General features: G+C 39.4%; 1 protein-coding gene across 1 annotated transcript in view; it reads left to right on the top strand.

Moving 5' to 3' along the window:
- The window catches only part of LOC139725722 (diacylglycerol lipase-alpha-like), a 116,563-nt gene that overhangs the window by 74,725 nt on the left and 24,435 nt on the right, over nt 1-17,403 (top strand). The window contains exons 6-8 of the mRNA XM_071636806.1: nt 362-574; nt 5,214-5,338; nt 6,801-7,362. Coding sequence (XP_071492907.1) covers nt 362-574; nt 5,214-5,338; nt 6,801-7,362 — 900 coding nt within the window. The remainder of the gene's footprint in view (nt 1-361; nt 575-5,213; nt 5,339-6,800; nt 7,363-17,403) is intronic.

The raw sequence follows: 17,403 nt of genomic DNA, 5'->3' as shown, positions 1-17,403 counted from the left end.
TCATTCATTTATTCATTCATTCATTCATTCATTCATTCATTCAATCATTCATTCATTTATTTTTTCATTCATTCTTTCATTCATTCATGTTTTTTAATTGATTTATTTTACATTCATTCATTCATTCATTTATTCATCCATTCATTCATTCATTATTTCGTTCATTTATATTTTCATTCATTCTTTCATTCATTCATTCATTATTTCGTTCATTTATATTTTCATTCATTCTTTCATTCATTCATTTTACATTCATTCATTCATTTTACGTTCATTCATTCATTCGTTCATTCATTGATTTGTGTTTCTCATTCGTTCATTCTTTCCTTTATTCATTTATCTTTCTTCCTGTCGTATTCAGAGTGCCTTTGCAGATATTGCCATTCTCTTCTCGGAGTTCTTCCGTGACCTTGACGTCGTACCCTCAGACATCCTAGCCGGCCTCATGCTGCTGAGGGAGGAACAGAAGCAGAGGAGAGAGGCCATTGAGAACTCCCCCCAGAACAGTGTCTTCCGCTTCCTCTCGGGCGTGGCCGTCACCCCGGAAACAAAATTCCTTGATTTCCACAAGGCCGTGAGTATGCCACTGTACAATGCAAAACAGAAATAATTAAGTGAGCATGCTTTTAATGTGATTGTATTATTGTTATTATTATTGTTGTTATTGTCATAATTATTAATGAAAATATCATTATCAAGTAAAAATTCTGCATGCGTCTGGGGGTGATGGTTTTGTCAGGCAGCAATTACACTCTAAAAAAACACATCTGCCTGCTACTTAATCTTAGTGGTCTTTGACCTGCTGTGTATGCTGCAATCTTATCATGTTTACCTAAGATTACAGCCTCGCAAGCCTAAATTTGTATCATGTTTGCTGAAGTCATTTGTCATGTAAACATACACATTTATGTACATGTCTGAATGTATGGAAGTAGTGACACTCAAAGTATTCAAATTCATTCAGCATTGTAGACATAGTAGATATGAAGTTTACGTTAAATGAATTATTCCAGCTCATTTAGTCAGACTGTAGTGGGTCACAATCATGTGAAATCATATTAGATATATCATCATGAAGTGAAATACACTGTATATCTTTTAGTGATCTAGTATATATTTTGATCCCCTCTTCAGTTTTTCACTGGTGGCACATATATACAAGAAAGACCTAAAGTTCCGAGTATTCCTAAAACTTACTCTGCCTTGAGATAGAAGTTAATTGTCATCTGCTGTATACGCCAAATATTCCACAAGGTTTTTATTTTCGTGAATTTCGAGAGTTGGGGGCTATTCAAAAATGTAAAAACATGTACAAATGTTCACTCTGATCCAAACATGAATGCAAATACATTTCTCTGTTCAGTAATGCACTCCGCAACCGTGAATTTAACCACCCACGAAGTTGTTTGGAAGTCCCGATTCACAAAAAATTAGACTTGCCAATAAAATATATAGTATATACAGTACTCTGTACAACCTCCTTTTTATCTATGGGAATAAAGTATTTTATTCTATCATGTTTATTTCAGTCCGTACTGCTGCAGTTTTGATGAAATGTAGTTTGTTTGTTTTTTTCATTACCCAGATAATTACACATGAGAGGGCAGTGAGAAAAATTGCACATATACACATCAAAAAAGAGAGGAACTGGCAGTTATGCAAATAATGTGCATTATTGCGGTTCATTAATATTTTTGTATGGTCAGATGAGCTTTTTGTTTCTAAGCAACGACAGCTGATGCGTATGTTTATTGATACTGTAAATAGCAATGCGAAGTCGTGCCTTTGTTCTGGAAAGTGGCCAACGCAAGTTCCTTGTGCCCACTGCATGTAGGATATGGTCTATAGAAATTCCAGTGTGTGTGTCTGTGTGATGTCAGTGATAGTGTAACAACTTGTTTTCCAAGCAGTCCCCTTGACCACTATTGTGGGAAGTCTGATAAAATGCATTCTTTAGTGAAAAACAGTGTTATTGGGGGGGGGGGGGCAGTGTAGGTATACACTAATTCAAGGTAATGATTGATACTAAGACTGCATTTTCATATTGTGGTCCTGTTACGTCGCATATCATCCATTAAATTGCCGAAGGTTGAAAGGTAGAAGGTTGTTATTTGAAATCCCAGTGATTTATCACCCTCCTTGCTCTGAACCAACAACATGAGCATGTTTCACAATGGTGTAAGCTACATATGCACCCACAGATGTGCTTTTGGAGCACTGACGAACACACCAGCAAACTTGCCACATTGTTGCGATGTCATCTTCTCCCATGATATCTATGAATCTAACCCAAACCAAACCAGAAGGTCGTAGGAAATGGCTGAGGTCACATTGTGGGCCAGTTTCTATGGCATCAACAGCTATCACACTTTCAATTGATATCAGTTAAACTCTAGTTCACCATGTCATTTGATGCTAAATTAACCCATTAAAGGCTATCCCCAGTGTGCTCAGGCAGGCGTCCAAGGTGGTTGACAACTTGAAATTTGAGCATTTTCCTAGATACGAATTTGAGAATATCTGCGCACATCACATTAGCGTAGCACACAGTATTTTTCGACTTATTTCTCAGTGTGCTGTTTACATTTGATGTTGTGTCTAAAAGCCCTGTCACACAGCGCTTTACGGCTTAATCACGGCCAAAACACGTCAAAAAGTGGTCTCCCGTGAAGCAGACGGTGTTGTTCGCGTTGATGTCGAGTTTAAGACGAGCTACGGTCGATTTATAGACGTGGCAGGACGCAAGGAAAAATCGGAACGGCGTCGGACGCGGTAAAAAGTTTGTAACTGCTCAAAATTTTATTCCGCGGACAACCACGGGTGGCACACGTGGTAAAGACGTGCAACACACGTGAAACACATGTGATAATCCGTGTTCCGGCAGTGATTAAAACTTGGGGAGACCCGGTAAGACGCAAAAGTTTAGCGGTCTGTCACGGGCAGAGCACGGTCAACTGATGCGCGTTACGCGTCGGTATCACGGGAAATAGCGTGTGTTTAGTGGCTTATCACTGACAAATTGATTTTTCCTTGTACATACACGTGGCTGGATGTGGTTAGCTGTGCTTAGGTAGTGCTTCAGCAGTGGAACAGCCGCCAATGGCCATACCCCGTACAAAGAACGGCCAAACCAAAATTGACCAAAAAATTACCACTTACGACCACGTCCACCAGATTTTCATAACTTTTTGTACGTGATTTAGACATGGAGTGCTGTGTGACCGGGGCTTTATGTCTTGAGCACAAATTTTCTAAGTAGTTTAATGTTTCTCAAGTTTTTCACCTGTCTTTCACATGTTTGAATACAGTTTATTTTTAGCATGTTACCAATTCTCAAGGATGTTGCGTAGCATGTTGTTGGCTTTTGGGGATATTGCACAAGAATGTTGCAGTGACAAGCTCAAATCCCTTGTGGATAACCCTGGGTTTCTATGAGAATCTCACGCTATAGCAAAATCAGCTTGTCCTCAATGGGTTAATGCTGGTCAATGGAAAGAAATTTTAATTTTTCATTTCGTTTCGTTCAGTTTTCCATAAATTTGTACATTCATAACATACAATGTACATTTACCCATGTAAATGTGAAGATCCCATATTATAGAGAATTAACTTTACGTAATAAAGTTAATAAGTACTGAAATCATTGTAGAAGTATGCCATATTTATATTAGAGAATTTAGATAATGTGTGGTGGAACCTACAGAAAAGCAGATGCTTGTGCGGGGAGGTCCCCAGCATGCTAGGAGCAAACAGCCTGAATTCATTTCCATGGAGGATCAAACACAAATACCATACTTCTATCAAGGATCTTGACATTCTTTTCCACTCTACTGACCGCACCTTTTGTCTGCTTACCGGGAGAAAAAAAAATGTATGTACACATTTATATGATGTATCCGTTACATTGTGGTCTGGCAAACATGAAAGGCAGTCAGTGTGATCTGGAGCATAAAATCACACCAAGCAGAGAATAACTTCACCTATTGAAGCATTTATCTCTTAATTATGCTCCAGGTTGAAATGAATTCTTAGCCATGATTAAAGCTCCAGTGCAGTATAGGCCAGCTATGCTGTGTAATTCTGACAAATCTTCGTAGTATTTTGCAACAGTCACAAAAATGATATCATCAGATAATTGTGTTTTGCAGATTTTGGTTCAGACAAGCAGTTTCTTATACATGAGGACCAACTTTACCAATGAAGTAACTCAATAATGTTTTTGTTGAACTAAAAAAAAGTGTCACTTCAAATACATTGTACATGTTAACATACCAATGTTCTTGCCAGCACTTTGATGATTAAATGTGCTTAATTGTGTTACTTCTCTTCATTGCTAGTCAACCAAATGCACACATTCATGGGAATCTGTATTTAGCGTCTAATCAATAGTTCAATACTATCCTGTGGAATACTGTCCTCTGCTTTATATATGATGGGGCTTTAAACCCAGTACATGATGCAAATGGTATCAGGCTGAAGTCAGGCAAACTGAACTCATTAAACATATTGTTGTCTTTTCATTACAACTTCCATTCAACTTCATTTCCTCGTTTCTTTTTCCTCACAAGAATGAGGAAAAATAATAATACAAGATATTAAGCTAGAAGTTGTACATATTTTGGTGACAAGCAAAATGATAATAATATTATGTTGAATATTATTTAGTTTTCAATTTCAGTAGAGCTATGTAATCATGTTCTTTGAGTAAATGGTGGACCCACTGATGATTGGTTTATGTTGAATGAAAATTCCTTTTGAAAAAAATAGTTTCGGCAGTATGAAGAATGCAGAGATGGACAGGTATTAAAAAAGAGGGGGAAAACCTATAGAGAGCCCCATAAAGAGAAGGTCGTAAGTAGCAGAAACTGATTGCTTTCTTTTTTTTTTTATTTCAAAGAAGTAACAATTTTTTTTTTGGGGGGGGGATTGAGGGTAGGAATGGCATGTGAAATTTTGACAAATCATCCAATATAAAGCAGTGAACAGATCATATTCAAGGCATCACTTAATTTTGACAAGTTCTTTGCAGAGTTCTGTGCAGAAAGAGAGAATAGATCATATATGTTTTGGTACATCTTGGAGTTTTTAGGAATCATCTTTGGTAGGCGCTTCATCCTGTCTTTCAATTCATTTCTGAGAAATGTGCTCGGCAGTTTTCATGATTTTTTTCTCTATGCAATTATTTCTCTGTTGTTGCTTTTATCTCACCTCAGGAGGACAGTGATTTGTTCGAGGAACTCCACCACTACTTCAAGTTTGCCGCGGCGGCATACGGCTGGAAGGGCTACGTCATGGTGCACGGTGCCGGAGGTTGCTGTACGATGGCCAAGGAATGTAGGTCAGTGCATGCAAGCATCACGTGAAGAGCGGCCACCACAAATAATGGAGCAGAGCGGTCGTCATTGCGCTCTAATCAGGCATTTCGGTCGCATTTTCCCATTCAGGTGGAAGTGGAGAGATAATGAGATAGATTGTGACCGATAGAGATGATAATGAGAGATAATGGAGATGATAATGAGATAGATTGTGACCAGACAATAGGGACAGACAGAGGCTAGGACAAGAGAAGTTATTTTACAGGGTCTAGGGCAATTACCCCCTGGACAATTACCCCAGACCCTTCTCCTAATCCTAATCCTAATCCTGAACCTAAACCTAACCCTAACCCAAACTCTAACCCTAAACCTAACCCTTACCTAATCTTTACTCTAACTTTATCACTAACCAGTATTTAGCTGGGGGTAATTGTCCTCGAGGGATAATTGCACTGATACACATTTAAGGCCATCTTATGTCTTTTTTTTCTTTATGTATCCATATATTCCTTCCTTCAATGTGCATAGAGATGTTAATGTATTTATTTGTCATGTGTGCAATATAAAAATGGTTTATTATTGTCATTATTATTCTTTTGAATGAGGAGGAAAACCAGGGAATTATGAAAACTATTTCTGCCACTTGCCTGAATCACCTTCTTGGGATGGCCTTACACATTTGATAGGCAAATGCCCCTAATTTTACTTATGTGACAGTGAGTTTTTATTGAACCTCTCTGATGAGCAAGTGGACTTGTAGCCTCGATGGCATTTGGGAAGATCAACCTTTTGCGTACTGGTACCACGGCAGTGTATCATGAAACTTGTCAGTCACTGACAAGTGTTTTAAGCTACTGAAATCCTTGCATCTAATTGGCTGATGGCAAACTTGTCAGTGAAAACCACTGCCAAAACACTAGATGAAATGCCCCCCCCCCCCCCCAAGTGTGCTGTTTATTAAATCTCGGTGAATTATCAGATCAGGTCTTTGGTTCAACATGCTATTAATTTATGCCTGGTTGGTCGATAGAAAGTTGTGAAAAAATGCTACAGATATTGTAGGCAATGTAAATCACAAGGACCAGGTGATACATGATTAGACATTATGAGCACAATCCCAGTCTCTCCCATTGAGTGACCAAGAGGAAAGAGGCAGGACATGACTGCAGCTGGTATTGATTGCCATCACATGAAAACCCACAATTGCACAGGCACAAATAACTGAATATATTGTCACTTTGGCAGAAGCAGATCCTTGCAAAGTTCTATGAAGGTAGAAATGAGCAGAAGTTCAATTACATTTTAAAAACTATATGTATATTTTGTTACCCTACAGATGAGAAATTATTTCTTCTTCAAATTCAGTATTACTGAACTAGTATGTTAGAAAATTGATGGTGCTCTCTCCATGAATGTTCTGCAACATGTTCATATGTTAGCTGTTTCAGTGACATTTATTTCTGTTATTGTGATATCATGTTGCAGGTGCTGTTGCTTCAAGAGCCGACAACACTACCACCTGGACGAATCGTCAGACCCCGACGCCGACAACTGCTGCATGTGCAACTTCGCCGCCCTGAAGAAGATGTCCGGGCTGGGCAACAACGACATCATCTACGCCACCTTCCACGTCTCGGTCAGTTGTAGCTCTTGCTGTCAGGGGCTCGGGAGTAAGGAGGAGAGTACGGGGACGGAGAGCTATGGTATTGACACGGAGGGCTTAATGTTAGTGGGGCGCACCAGCCCCAGGGGGGTGGGGCCACAGGCGGGGGGAGCCAACGAGGCGGGGGCGACGCCCAACGTCCAAACGCCCGAGTCGGGGATCTGCCTTAAGACTAGCCTCTCGTTTCAAGAGGAAATGGACGAGCGCATGATGAGAAAGGAAGCGCGCTCGGCCGCGTCCCTGTCCGACGACGGCTCTGTGTCTTGTGGTGGTCGTTTTTGTTCTTGCTTGCCTCCCTCTCTCTCCCCCTGCAGCTCAGCTTGTAGTGAGTCTGGTGTTGCGTCTGCAGGGAGTGTTTCGAGCCTGTCCCAGTCAGACAATCTGGTATGCCATTTGATTTTTGTTTCTTCGCTTCATTTATCTCACCTTTTTGAGTTTGACATCCCTCTTGTTATTTTATTTTCTTTGCTTGGCATGCTTCTACCCCCCCCCCCCATACCCATTCTGATGCCCTTTGTTGTTCCTCCCAACTCATCTGTATGCTTTGTCGATTTTCTTTTTGCAAATTCTACATTCCTTAGCATGAATGTGGCCCTGTAGATAGCATGTCGTTTGTATTTGTTTTAGAGCTTGCTGTAACTTTTCTTATTTGAAAATCTCCAAATAAAGGAAGAAAAGAAGTGTTGTGTGACCATTGCATGAGTTTAGTGTTAGAGTGTGTCATAGTTTGTAGTGTGAGGAGCTTTTTTTGTGCTTTGTAGTCACCCTACCCCCAGCGTAATCCATTGCGTGAGTAATTCTCATGACAGTCCTGACTCACCCTCTCCCAAAGGAGATATTCCTCCATTTTTTTTTCACCTCCAGAGCTTGGAAATTCATTTGTGAATCTCTCTATTTACTATCAGACTATCAGTGAATGATGTGTAGATTTCTCTGTCATTGCATAGTTTGTTTTTTCAGACCCACAAAACAAATGAAAAACATAAAACCAAATTTGCAGATTTTTTTTTTGATATGGCTTATTGCTCAATTATTCCTTTTAACAATCCATTAAACTATCTAAACTGATACTAGATTCCAGACAAAGTAGATATTTTAGTTGATCAAGCACTGATTTTCTTTGTATCTCAACTTGTATTGACAAATGATAAAACAATCTTAAATTCTACATATACGTAGCTCTTTGAGAAACAAAAAAGAAGATCTTCCAAAGAGAAAAAATAGATAATGAAGCGACCTATAGGGTCTCCTTACATCACAGTGTCATCAGATCAGACTAGATATTTTGTGCTGTTGCCGACGCTCATGTTTCTGCTGTCTGCCATGTTTGATTATGCAAATTTGGGTGCATTCGGGCTTGCATCTTTATCACGCTTCGCTCTTTTCACTGCGCTCTATTTGGTGCATCAGGGGCACTGATGGGTGTTCATGCCGCCATGAAGTCACAGCAGGCAAGATCTGGGGACAAATTACTCTAATTCTAATAAAAAAAAAGGAAAGAGTTTTATTGGGAGAATGTTTTTTAATGTTTTGATTCTTTTTTTTTTTGAAGAGGAAGGAAGGTGACTCAATATTTAAGATCTAAATCTGTGATTTTGGAAAGCTTGCTGTAATTAGCCCACTTTTGATATGAGTAGAAATTCATTACTGTCATAGAGGAACAGAAAGAATTCATCGTAATGGGATTTGAAGAAAGCTATAAAATCACAGCTCTGTGCTTCGATATTTATGTTTAATGGGCACTTGTATCCTGTTGGGAATGATTTTATAGCCATATTAGGAAAATACTGCAAACATTATAGAAAGAAATGAGCCCTAAGTTTTAGTTCCTGATGCTGGAGTGTGCATAAAATGTTGAGTTCTTGTATTTTGTCTTCCTCATTTCCTTCCCTCCACCACAACTCTAATCACCCCCAACCCCTTCCCTAAGTCATTGGCTGGTGGAATTGGAAGATAAAATTGGCAACAGGTTTTTATTAACCCATCCCCGTCAGCTCCCACAAAAAACGTGGTTTTTATTATTTATGACCAAAAGAGGGCGTCCTAGGACCTCAGGCTTGGCCAGGAGCTGTAGAATAATTATAGCCAATCACAGAGATCCTTACTGGGACTCAGAAAAATAATTTATGCAAAGAAACATATTTTAGAATGTCTCTTATTGGCCAAAACACCTGCCAGGGGTTCGAGCCTGCTGAGAAACTAATCAATATTCATGTTTACAGCGCGCATGTATCTTTGTTGCCCCAGCAACTGCAGTGATTTCTTACGCGCGGTATCGTGATATCGATCTCCTCATAGAGTGCTTGACGATATCTCCTTGTGTGTGTACGTGTACTGCTATGCTATGCTTATGCTGGGGCGGGCACGGAGGTGTGTGTGTCGAATTCCATTTACGTTAGTGAGTGTGGGTAACTTCTCTAGGTTTCCCGTCCATTTCTCTCTCTCTTTTCTCTCTTTTGCTTTCGTATCATTCTATATCTTTCATTCTCAGAGAACAATCGTACTTCTGAGAGTGTTTTGTTCATTTTTTTCTAAGTGATTATCTCGTTTGCAACAATTTAGAGGTGAGTTTTTGTCCTAGTGTTTGTTGAGTTTTTTGATTGAACACGATGTAGCTTATCTACGTATGTGCGCATAACATCGTAGCTTGTGTGGTACCCACTCGTTTGTTTTCCGTGTAAGCATTTTTGCCGTAGTGTCTTCATCGTTCGTCTTCCAAGCATCGTGTTTTCACCCTAGTTTTTCTCATCGTAGTTTTTTACCTCGATTTTTTTTTGGGTGCAAGATGTTCTGTGTATTTTTTTCTACGGTAATATGCCATCGTTGATGATCTTCGTGTATTCATTACTAGTTTTTCACCTCCGTTTCATTTTTGTGTACAACTAATGTCTGACGTGGCGTAGTTACAACTATGTTTAGAGCTAGTAGTTAGCTAGGTCTGCGATGTCTGTATCGTTTGCTGATATGTTTTGTGAGCTGAGAGTGACTATGATGGGAGTGATATTCAGGGTTTTGCTGTGGTTGAGGTGATGGCAAGATGTAATTTATTTTGTGTAACCATGTATGACATTGATGATGGCGAGTAAAACTACGACACGAGTAACCTAGCCTAGGCCAATGCAAATGACGAGAGCTAGAGTGACACTGAAGAAACGGGGGCTGATGCTCGCTCGTGCACGGGAGTGGTCTAGAGACCTGCATTACAGTTGTGTATTTATTTTTTTTTCCTTTTTCTTATTCACTCGGGTATTATGCTAACAAAATTCGTGTCTCTGAAGAAACTCAACCAAAAGCTTGACAACAAGTTTGCATCAGGTCTATTCTGTAGTACTAGCACTAGGTTCTAGATCTAAATCATAATGGCGATGCTAATTTAGTTTTCATTTAGAACTCGATGAAATCCATTTTCTTTGCTCATTTTTCAACTGATAAATTATTTAGAACTGTACTTAAATTCTGATGTACTGCATTCACCATTGTAATAAAAAAGAGCCTGCTGATCAGGTGTTTCATTGTATCCTTTTCATTTCCTCCCTATCCTTTTGGTTTCCTTCCTGTCACTTTCTTCTTTGACCCTGGATGGAAAAAAAAAATCCCATCTTGCCATGTAAAGACAGAATACATAACCATCATGAAATATCATGACATTGAAGTAATAATAAGAAATATTCAAGTGACCAAAATACTTGTTTGTGAAAATAAATAACAAATGAAAGGTGATTTCTTATGGAGCAGTTCTTTCAAATGTCAAACAGCTTCGATAATGAAGCAAGTGAAATCTGAAAACTATCCTGGCAACAAGTTGAAATTGATAGGGAATTCTGACAAAAACTGTCACACCATTTGATGTTTGAATTTGTCTTTTTATTGGATGAGGTTATAAAACTAAGTGCCGCCGATAAAATAACAATCCTCTCAATTTGAACAAGAGCAGTAGGGTGGTACACTAGTACGACTCAGTAAACAGCTGATTATTTATGCATCGTATCCATGGGCAACTGCGGGGTAACTGCAAGAAGGCGCAGGAAATTAGACTTGAGTCAAGAACGACTATTTATTATTATTTTTTAATTCAAACTATTTTTTTTCTTGGACTAAAAAAAACCCCCAAAATATTTCATATTACGCTTCTAAAATATAAAATGAATATATGAAGTCTTTTTATCGTGATTTTATGAAGAATTAGAATTATTAAAAAAAATATAGATACTAGACGGGCTGAACAAGGAAGTCTAATTTCACCCCAAGAATTTGCAACACACCGCATCTCGGGTGCATTCCTAGCGTTCTTGCCGCACTCTCACGATCACCTAGCTAAGCCATGTGCACAAGCCAGTCACATGTTCACAGTACACACGTTGTTAGCCAGTTCACCGATCTCATTCCTGATCTCGTGCGTGTAGAAAATTCTCTCAAAACTAAGCCAGACATGATTTTGGAACATACATTACAATGTCAAGACCTTTTCAGTGGACTTTGAATTCGCTATTTGTCTGTTTTAGCTCTTGAATGTACGACTTCGAACGTCCGATTTGTTTTTCACTACACCACGTGGAGTCCCGGGTTTTCTCAGCCCCCATGCTTCTCCACACATGCACGTTACACTAGCACTGTGTACCTATATGTACCTGTGTACACACACAAGCCATCGCGATCGAAGTTTGAGCGATAGCGATAACATGTGCGGAGCAGACATGCGGATTTCAGCACAGGGTAAATGAGTAGTTGAACGTATCACGATTGTAAAACAAATCTTTTTGTATGTCTCTGCAAATTTGAATTAGGCTATCTCAGCATAGATAGATTATGATACATTACAAAATAGATTAGCCATAGCAAGAACTTGCTTTATTATACATGAGAGTTATTAGATAACGTTGCAAAATAAAAACCCCGTCATTGAATGGAATGTTCCAGAGCTATCTCGGGGGCGGGGGGGTGGGGCTCGAGGACATTATGGACTCGTCGATTCGCAAGTGGGTAAGATGTGATTACAGATGGCTTGAAATGAAGAGGATTTATCAATGAAATACACAGAAACAATATTTTTTCATAATTCCTGCACAATTTATTATTTCTTTTCATAAAATTCACATAAACTAGTGCTGTATTGAGTCAACTAAGTGCATATTAGCACGAGTGTACACGCATCATCCCTCCTGCCTAGTGGGAATGACACAGGCAGTTTTTTCCATGACGTATGAATGCTCTTCGCGTGTAGATCGCGCCGTAGGGAAGATCGCGCCCAAGTTCATGGCCAACTTACTAGGCAGGCACGATATTACAGATTACACAGAGGCCCGTACGTGGATGGGTTAAGGGTATAAAATGAGGGACAGCATTTGGACAAATGAAGTGAGCAATGTATTCATTTTAGTTTTGGTAAAGGGTATTCCTGCAGGGTTTGGAATGCAGAATTGCATTTGATACACAGATCAGCTTGTGTAGTTTCCCTCCTCAGCCCTATGTCCAGCAAAGACATGACTTCCTCTCCCCCGTGAGCCAAATAGACTAGTCTAACAGGACCCATCTCCTCTGAAATTAACCGTAGTGGCTGCAGACCGTTCCATGTTGGTAGAAGGTACGTTTTAGTATAGTTAAATTGTGTGCGTTTGGGTGTATGTGTGCATATAATTTTTTCTCAAGTGTTTCAGGTACACTTGGAGTGTGTGAGAACACAATTGCTGTTGTTTTATTTGATTGTTTTTTTTTAATTCAATTTTTCAGATGTTAATGCTAATAATTGTATGTGATCCTTGCAGTGAAAGTGATACTGAAGTGTAGCAGCCATGCACTAACATGATACAGAATTCCCTCCAATGGTAAAGCTTTCTGCCAGAAACCATCGTGCATGAGGTTTTATCTTTTCATCTGAATGGAAAAACAATACACTAACCAGTGGTATTAAGCATTATCCCTGCCACGCCCACAATTAACACAGAGACACCAGTGCCTGCATTAAGATCATACGTCATTGTGCTAGTATTACATTGTATGTGGCAAGAAGAGGTCTAATGTCTTGTGTCATTAAGTTGTCAAGTTTGATTGAAACTGTGGTTTTGTGGTTTCCTGTCAAGTCAAAACAGCTCTGTTATTGCTACAAGTTTTCATTTGCCTGAGATGATATTTATTCTTTATTCATCTCTTTCTATGAGGGCCCCAGATATAAACAAGTACCAAAACTGCTCATTAACCCGTTGAGGACGAGTCCCGAGTATACTCGGGCAAGCGTCTATGGGAAATGCGCGTTGTAGCAAAATCAAACCATCCTCAACGGGTTAAAGAACAGGAAAAGAATGATCTGGCTCTTGAAATAATGAGTTGCAGTACAGTGTATCCTGTTAGCAGTTTGGATCAAATGCTGTGGAACCATTACTATAAGCAGAGTAGTATGCTGCAAAAATCGTAAAGAAAGACAATGGGAAAAAAAAAAAAAAACAGATCTGTGTTGGTCAGTGGCCATGGTTGCATTTGCATACACCTTCACATAGAAAATGTGTACAAGTGCTGTAATTTTAGGTTCTATCTTTAAACTTACTAGAGAACTTTTGGCTGATTAAGACATTGAAAATTTGTGGGTTTCTTTCCTCTTCATACTAAAGACAAGTTTATGCCAAAAAGTGGAAAACTTAGTTATCATACTCCAGAGTAAGAAAGCACAGTTGCTTTTAGCATACAGTACTTGACATTTTACCCTAGGAATAGTCTATAGAGAGCTTTTTTTTTGGAGGGGGGGGGGGGTAGCAATAGACAATACTCAGTGAAATGACTTTTGTGTTACTTGTTGGCTTTATGAAACCACATGCCATGTATAAGTGTCTCTTGCCTCATATCTCACCATATTATGTGCTTTATATATGAATGCCACATCATCATTCTTCATCACTAAGGTTGCTGTTTACTACTACAGCAGTGTATCATTCTTGCCATAAGTATTTCTGTGCAGTAGTCATGAGCAGTATGGTACATGTTGTTCACCGTGCATTTGCCCGTTTCCCAATGTAGCCAGCTGCCTGCAAGATATCTCTTTTATCAGTAGATCTTATCTAATCCCAGGGTATGAAAGTAAACTACCAAAATGTTGATTTCTGGTGTGTGTTTCACGTTTTACCCTTTAGTCCCATTCACCCACTTTCATGTGAGACTGAATGGATATTTGACCATAGTTCCCCAGTTCTGCAATCCTTCTCATGTTTTGTGCAATTTTTTGTTCCCTCCCCTTCACATGTCTGTTTTTTCCAGCATGTTCCTAAATGTTTCGCTAAACTCTGCATGGGGAATGCAGGTGGAAGTAGAAAATCCCGTCGGACGAAGAAGGTAATGCAGTGCACTTTTGTATCATCTTGATGCCTTGATACGATTCAAGCGCTCTCCAACGGCATGTCACAGCACTAACACTCACTGAGGATTTCTTCTTGGTTTCTGGGGTGCATTGCTTCCCTTTTGCACCATTTTACGCACCTAACACAATTATCAACCGATTCTATTGTTTGAACCACTAAAACAAGAGACAATCCTCATTGTGCCAAGGTATACTGTGTATATGTATCAATCAAATAAACCATGCAATAAGAGGTTCCAGTCGGAATTATGGATTCTGAGGTGGCTGGCATAGCATTAATTTTCTGAAGGGTGCAGCCCCGAAGGGAATAGGAATTATGCCAGTCACCGAAGAATTTGTAATTTCAGCTGATACCTCAAAAACAATACATGGCATATTTTATTTATATCCTACAAGAGAAAAATTTCGACCAAGGTCTAAATACGCGCAGTAGTGCAAGTGGCCATCCTGCGGTCTCCACAGCTACTGCACAGTGCACAGGGCATGTACAAAGTATATGACAGTGCTATTATCAAGATTCCGATTCACTTTGTTGAGGTATCAGTAGTTACATTTCTCCTTATCGTAAAAATTGACATTGAAATATTGATATTGTGAAAAATTTACCGAGGTCTGACGTCACGCCATCTCTACTTTTGGCGACATTATTTCGAGTCACATGAGAAGCTCTTGGCCAATCCTAGTTTGAGAATTTCATGATGAAGGATATCAATATACTCAGTCTGATAAGTTATTAAACAAAGTTCTTCTGCCAGGAGGTTCAGTAATCCCCCTTCTTAAGTTTTGTTCATAACACTTTTATTGTTCTGTTCTAAAGTCTCAATAGTTTTGATTTCCAATTTTCCACTTTGATTCATCACTTCAAATCTGGTACTTTCTAGTGAAGAAGAGGGATTTGACTTTCTAGATTGCTTTTTTTTTTCAGCATTACGAAACTTGAATGGAATTATAGCAGTTTGAAGTCACGAAACCTTTTGAGAAATAGAAACCACCTAAAATGCTAATTCTTTGCTTCGATAAACCTTGAGGAGGATGAATCTTGTGAAGCAGTTTTGCCGTAACCCATTTTTATATTGTGCTTTTGGACGCGATGCCGAGTACTAACGTCACAAGATCTTTGTTCCTTACATCGCTCTCGGATTTCCCTTGCATGAGTGATCACAATGGTGTCTCATCCCATGGGTCCATTTTGTTTTTATTTGAGATTTCCGCCGATCACACCGGCATTTGATTTCTTTTGCTTCATTGAGGGCACGTATGCCTGGAACGCCATACATCCGCATGAGCCTCTCGCCTTGCTTATCACCTTTCTTTTTATGCCTCCGCCAACGAAGTGGCCGGAGGCATTATGTTTTCGGGTCGTCCGTCCGTCCGTCCGTCCGTACGTACGTACGTCCGTCCCGTTTTGTTTTTGTCGATATCTCAAGAACCGTGTGGTGGTTTTACATCAAACTTGGTATGAGGGTATATTCTGGGGGGATAATACTTTGTTTGGATTATAGGGTCATGGGGTCAAAGGTCAAAGGTCACAGGTTATTTTGTGGAAAAAAAGGTTGAAAATTCATGTTTTTCTCCATATCTCGCAAATGGTTCAAGGTATCTTCATGGAACTTAGTATATATGCTTGTTCCAATGGACAGTGATTATCTAGGGAAGTTGGGGGTCATGGTTCAAAGGTCAGGGGGTCAAAGGTCAAGGTCAACTCAAAATATCACTACTTTCCTGAAGGTTTTTTTTTTTTTTAAACTTGATGTATGCATGTATTACCCGATATATATTCTGTTGGAAGGTTCTTGCCAAAAGGTCAAAGGTCAAAAGGTCAAAGGTCAAGTGAAAGTGTTGCACTTTTTCCTCCATATCTCAAAAGTAACTCAAGGTATCATCATGAAACTTACATATTTATACATGTTCAACGTAACAGTGATTCTCTTTGGAACTGTGAGGTCAAAGGTCAAAGGCCAGGTTTAGATAATGCTATTTTCCCATTTGATACTGAAATTATACTTTTTCTCAATACCTTGAAAATTACTCAATGCATAAACTTATAAAAGGGTCAAAAGTCAAGTAAAAATCATCAGTTCCCCAAATACCTGCACTCTGACATTTTAATCATTCATCCAATTGAACCTAGTTCTAGGAAAGTGAACATTCAGCACATTTGTGGCAAACCTGTCATTTTAACATTTTGCCAATTGTGTGAAACTGTCGTCACACATTGTCAAGACATTGTACTATAGACCTATTAGGAGGCATATCAGTCGCTGTAGCGATATATCTAGTTTTTTTATAATTTTGTTGGGGCAATCAGCATGTCCACTTCTGTTCATTCTGCTTCTGTATTTCTGCACTTCACTTTACTTCCATCTGCTGTCAGTCTGTTTCCATCTCTCCTGTACTCCTCTATTATCTCTCCCATCCTACCCTCAACCCATCTCCCCCCCCCCCCCATCCTACCCTCCACCCCATGTCCCCCTCCCCCTTCCACTACTTCTCTGTCAAGGGTCATTTGTTTCTCGATCCATCTTCCGTTTCTTCTCCATTACCATTTTTCCCCCACTTTCTTCCTCGTAACCCTCTATACCTCACCTCATGTTTCTTTCCCTCACACCATTACTCTTCTTTACAGTGTACATTAACTCTTTTCTGTTCTCACCTCCTCTCAACTTCTCTTGCCCTTCTCTTTCTCCCTCATTCTGTCATTTGATTCCTTTTGTTTTCTGTCACAACCTGTTCTGTTTACAGCTTTCCTCTCACTAAGCTTGCACTTTTTTAAAAAAGAAGTGTAGAACCTCGACTTTTCATCTGCACCAGTTTACTCCCCCCCCCCACCCATTATTTCAATCTTCTGATACGTATCTCATCAAGCTGTCTGCTCTTTTATTTTCTTCCTTCCCTCCATACCATTTCTCTGCCACTCATCCTTTGTTGCCAAATCTTCCCCTTCAATTTCCTACTCATGACTTTGAGTTGCCAGCATGTTTAAATTGCATAACCCTAAATCTTTTGTGTCATGTATCTTTCCCTCAAAGTGTTATTCCCCTTTGCAGTTGTAACATTTTTCCTCTCCTTATATCCCCATGTCT

Source organism: Diadema antillarum, unplaced genomic scaffold, assembly GCF_040938485.1.
Source record: "Diadema antillarum isolate AM-2024a unplaced genomic scaffold, OU_Dant_1.0 seq00000057_RagTag, whole genome shotgun sequence".
Classification (NCBI taxonomy): domain Eukaryota; kingdom Metazoa; phylum Echinodermata; class Echinoidea; order Diadematoida; family Diadematidae; genus Diadema; species Diadema antillarum.
Note: the sequence above shows the minus strand (reverse complement) of the source record. Positions and strands in the feature narration are given on the sequence as shown.